At 36.9% G+C, this 5,346-nt stretch overlaps 1 protein-coding gene across 9 annotated transcripts; it reads right to left on the reverse strand.

Annotated features, from left to right (window-relative positions):
- Nucleotides 1-794: 794 nt before the first annotated feature.
- LOC131060789 (transcription factor TCP12) lies at nucleotides 795-3,669 on the reverse strand. 9 transcript variants are annotated; one of them, XM_057994184.2, is made up of 5 exons: nucleotides 3,331-3,669; nucleotides 3,098-3,183; nucleotides 2,850-2,959; nucleotides 2,476-2,512; nucleotides 795-2,362 (listed from the first exon to the last, which is right to left on the reverse strand). In XM_057994184.2, exon 5 carries the CDS (start codon nucleotides 2,208-2,210, stop codon nucleotides 1,023-1,025), a length of 1,188 nt encoding a protein of 395 aa, XP_057850167.1. In that variant the 5' UTR covers nucleotides 2,211-2,362; nucleotides 2,476-2,512; nucleotides 2,850-2,959; nucleotides 3,098-3,183; nucleotides 3,331-3,669; the 3' UTR covers nucleotides 795-1,022. The 9 variants fall into 9 exon arrangements, with proteins under 9 accessions (XP_057850167.1, XP_057850169.1, XP_057850164.1 ...); XM_057994186.2 differs by lacking the exon at nucleotides 2,850-2,959; XM_057994181.2 differs by lacking the exon at nucleotides 2,476-2,512.
- Between the last annotated feature and the right edge of the window lie 1,677 nt (nucleotides 3,670-5,346).

The raw sequence follows: 5,346 nt of genomic DNA on the forward strand, positions 1-5,346 counted from the left end.
ATCACCTAAACCTAAGAGGACCTTAGAGATCATTGAAGGTGCAATAACTTCCTACAATCTATCTGTAAGAGGACCTTTTTCCTAGAGAAACAAGGAAAAAGGTGTGGCGCGTGAATGCACTATTGTTAATTAGATATTTAATAGAAAAAGATTTGTATTAACCAATTTATTAAATCATTAAAAGGTTCATTCATCACACTTAAAGACAACATACATTAGAACATGGAAGTTCATTATATTATCCATCAACAATTCCTTACATAAATCATGATTTTTGTTCATTTGATCTACATATTACTAGATTTTAAGCCTAGATTAACACCACACAAAACATAATCAATGTCTCTTCCTAATGTCTACATTAGTCATCCCTTTCTCCTCTCATTTTATACTCGAAACATAATAATTCTATGTCTATTTCCTGTCTATTTCCCACTAGTTACTCTTGACTATAATGTCTTTCTATCTATCTTGTTTTTATCTCTTCTTACTTCTTCCTTTTGTTACTTTCCTTAATAGTTTTTCGACCTGTAAAAGAATGATAACAATCACCCTTACAATACTTCGTTGCATTAAAAAAGTTTACTCTCGTACCTTTTTCCCTACCTAAACTATCCCACTACTTATTCATAGCAGTTACTGACTTTCTATCTATCTCTCGTCTTTGATCTCTTCTTATTTATGTTAAATTTTGAACAAAAGAACTTCAGATGAGATTAAAAGCGATTGAAAAGCCTTTGATACAATTATACCCTGTCCTTACTCTTGCTCCAACAGAAGATATTTGGTCATGGTTCAAAAGAAACAAGCAATTGCACGGTTAACATAAATAAAACGAGTACAAATGACATGTCTGTCAGCACAAAAAAGGTGAGCTAGTAGAAAGCATTCGTATGGTCGGAAACCCAAAGAATTTTGCTCTTACAAACTATCTACAGTGGCATACCTTATTCAAAAAGCCCGGATTGTTTGCATTGTTTAGTAGCTCATTTAGGTTTTCTCTCTTTGATCTACGAATAAGACTAAAATTCGGATATGGTGCTTTGTGGGTCAATGCTGATGGACGGCATTACTCTTGGAAATGGGCATGAAGAAGGCACAGAAAATGTTGTTGTTGTTGTAGCAGTGGAATCTCGCCCTGAGAACGATTCGGCTGATTGCACGCTACTGCTTGGGTAGGACTGAAACACTATTTCGGGTGAGTACTGAGCACAATTGAAATATGGAGTTTTGTGCCTGCTTTCAAACCTTCCAATCCCGCTCAAATCATGGCAATGCATATGCAAAAGACCTTGCCGAAAATTCATCGTCTCCACTGCCTTTTGATTAACTTCACTTGAAACCTTAGCTTGCCCTCTTCTTTTACGTTTACTTCCTTCCTGATCTCTCTCCGGCTTTGCCTTTGTTTTCAGCTCCTTGACATTTGGCGAACAACTACTCAGTTTGGAGTTTCTACCTCTTTTACGCTGATCTCGCTCACAATTCATTATCAACTCTGCTGCACTATTCATGGGCGTTGATAAGGACTTAAAATCTGGGAGCGATTCTGAGTGAGATATGTGGGGAAGTTCATCAATGGCAGAGCTGCATTTCTCAATGAGCCATTCCACTGCTTTACTAGGCTGGTCAAAGCCAAGCCTGTCTTGTACGTGGAAGAATTTGACGGCGGTCTCAACGGACAATCTCATTCTTCTATCTCTGGGCCCTTTTGCCGTAGCAACCTTACTGTGCCGATCCTTGCTACCAGAAGGCCGACTAATTCTGTACACCTCCATCAGATCCTTGTTACTGGAAGTCCCACTGCCTTTAGAAGAACGTTTGCTTTTCCTCGCAGCCGTAGCTTTCTTCTTCTCGCTCTGACCAGCTGTGGAATCCATGAGCTGGATAACATTAGATGTCACCCGATCTGCTTGCACATCCAGATTTCCCATGCCTGGTGTCACAAATCGAGGAATCCACAAGCCTATCCGGGTATTTTCAGACCCACTGAAAATATCGCTGCAAAAATCACTACCTGAAAGATTTTTATGTTTGCTGCTTTGATTTTGATCTGCAGATGGTGGAAAGAAAGTTCCATCTACATCGCTGGTGCTGTGCTCCACGCCACACAACGTAGTGCAGCTCCAGCCTGGTGTTCCTACGAGATACCCATTCTCTTGCTTAAATCCCTCTGCCTCCTCTCCACCATTTGCACCATTCCTTGCATACATCTTCTTCACTGGACCTTTCTGATTTCAAACTGTGACCTTGATAAAACTCGCATCATTACAGCCTGTATAGAACAAAGCCCAAGTAGAAAATTTCACATCTTTCTTCATCTTCAGGCCATTATTGCCTCAAAGTTTGTGCACTTGGCTTGATCCTACAGGAAGAAGAGGACAGAAATTAGACTCCCACTTAATGGCTTCTACATCCCATCTCAGCTCTATGCAGATATTATCCACTGGAACGCCTCACAGTAATAATAAAATTTACATTGTGGCATTCGTTGTCATTGTGAGGTATCTACAGACTACACCCACAAAAATAAAATGGATTTTATCAGAACAATGTGATGGAAATGTTGATGCAAAATAAATTATACACAGTTAAACTCAGAAAAATAGCATAATAGACTCTGAATATTGATGCTACTATTGTATTCAGAAATGACATGTCCTAATTATTATGAATATGAATGCTTTTATTGAACTCAGAAATGGCATACCCTAATTACTATGAATATGAATGCTTCAGTTAAATTCAGAAATAGCTTAATAGACTGAATATAGATGCTACTATTGTTTTCAGAATGACATGTCCTAATTACTATGAATAAAATGCTTTTATTGAACTCAGAAATGACATACCCTAATTATTATGAACGGTAGAAATCTGATGTCTCTAATAAACTTTATTGCAACTATAAATTCCTGTCCCTTATGTTCTGGATTCTGGGTTTCTCTGAGAGGGGGCAAATCTGCAACAGTAGGTGACTTACTATTTTAAACAGAGACAGTTTTGTATAGCAGGATTATATGTATGGTAACGGAACAGAATATGTAGTACTTGTCTGACAGTGAAAACGATTTTCAAAGTGAGAATAGTAAGTACCCACCTCCTTTTCCTCTACAGATGCAAATACTCCTAGCCGAACCAGAAATGGCATCGGCAATGATTCAAGGGTGGAAGCCAGCAAAGACTCTGGTAAGCAAATAAAACATCAAAAGGACTTAAAAGCGTAGATAGAGCTAGGTATATGCATATTTTGAAGTAAACCTATTCCTATTTTAAGCGAGTAGAGCCGAAAATAACCCTACTTGATAAAAAGTTAAACAGAATGATTCATACTTTCCCCTGAAAGAGACCTCCAAAACTTGTGATGCATAAATCAATGCATGTCATCTCTCCTGACAAACTTCGCCCGCATATATTTGATCACGACAGATCCCGCCTTTCAGCCCATACAAATACTAATACTACACATACCATTTTGCATTGGAAACCGGATTCCCAGTATCCCTCATACCTAACTTAACCTAATCCCACTTCCACTTTCACTCCTACCGACGTTGCAGGGAATTCAAGGCTACAGGAATGAGTCTCTATTCTATATCAGGCATGAGAAAACAACGTAAGCTAAGTTAGGGTTTCTAAAAACTGTAAAGTGAAGAAAGACGAAGAATATGTGGTAGAAAAGGAGTGTTATGAGCTACTGATATAGACCTTCGCTCTCCAAACCAGAAAAGTTATGATCGCCAAAAATAGAAAAATTTGACGGTCGACCCCACCAGTCGGATAATTGTTTAGTATTAAAAATCTCTAGTTTAAGTTAATTACAGGTGATTAGAAAGATCTTTTTGGCCTTCCTCATCCTCACCACTATCGAAAATTCGTACCTTTTTCGCAATGTATTTACTACAATCGATTAAAACTTTCCGTAGTGCAATCAAAATTTGAATGAAATTTTGAAACTTTCCGTAGTGCAATCAAATTTTGAATGAAATTTTGAATTTTTTTAATTTTATTTTAAAGAGCTGTTTGTTTTTCATATAAAACAGCTTCTGATTAAAAACAGAAATTTGCAAATCATAAAAGATTTTTACTGATTGGATCCTCTCAATCTGCCTTCTCGAGACTGTAAAAATGCAAACAGTTTTCTGAAAAACAATTGTGTTTTGCAAATTTGTCTTTTTGTATCAGATACCATTTTGTATGGAGAACAGCCACTGCTGGTTTTTTAATTAAAAAACCATAATTGAAGTGTTCTAAGGCCATGGAAATTCGTGTCCTTTATGGCGGATGTTTATTTGTTGTTCTTCCAATGCAAATTTAACAGGTATCTATATTTTTAAGTTACAGAAATTAATACATAGAGAACATTAGATCCCATCTAATTGGGTATCAAAACTAATTATTTTACATTGAATTTTTTTGGATTAAGATTTAAAGACTAAGAGGTATGCATTTGGTTAAATTCTTTTGAAGCAATCTTATGCAAAATCAGCCAGAATCAATTTTTGATAAATTTATTAAAAGCCATTTAATTTCACCAACAAACTAAGAATCCAATGACTAAAATTCAAATTTAACAGTCATATAACTGTATATTTATACTTACATATAACTGTATATTTATACTTACTTGGACTAGTATGAAAAATATTACGAGGACAATTGGAAAAAACCGGGAAAAACTGTAGTAATATCCTAGACTGGATTGAAATGTTATCTAATCTCTGCCGTCTTTGTTTTTCCTTTTAGCTATCTCAGTGACTGACAGAATGGACTGTCAAATTGAAGGGGCAAAGCCTAAGAAGAGCGTTAATTGCTCTGTATCTTCCATGCTCGAAAGGCTAACGTACTGTTGATTACCATCTTTATCTGGTACTTGTTATGGCCCGTGATTCTTGTGTTTTGTGGGGCAGGGGCATCGTGTGTTGATTACCTCGAGACACCTGCCAAATGCCTCTGCCAAACCAGTTACCCAGCGAGCTAAGTGTTTAATGTGCAGCTTTAAATGATTGACGGAGAGAGAGAGATAGGTATATCTAGCTTTAACAGATAGTTCCTCCCCCAGAAGAGATACGACCAGCTTCTATCTGTATTAACAATAATTTGACTCATACCACCGTGTGTTGGTGAATGGTAGAACAGAGGCTTTAAGAGATTGTTACATGATGAAGACTGCCTACCTAGGTACTGGGCCCTTGTTTGTGTGCTAAAGATACAGGAATTTAAAAGCTTTGCAGATTACAATGAAAACAATTTATACGAGACATACATTTAAGTGTTCATGTTCTTTTGTAACAAAAAAATTATTGTGATGAATGGGAAAGTTGTGGAAGTGAAGTGAGAATTGAATTA

This window comes from Cryptomeria japonica, chromosome 10 (genome assembly GCF_030272615.1).
Source record: "Cryptomeria japonica chromosome 10, Sugi_1.0, whole genome shotgun sequence".
Taxonomy (NCBI): Eukaryota; Viridiplantae; Streptophyta; class Pinopsida; order Cupressales; family Cupressaceae; genus Cryptomeria; species Cryptomeria japonica.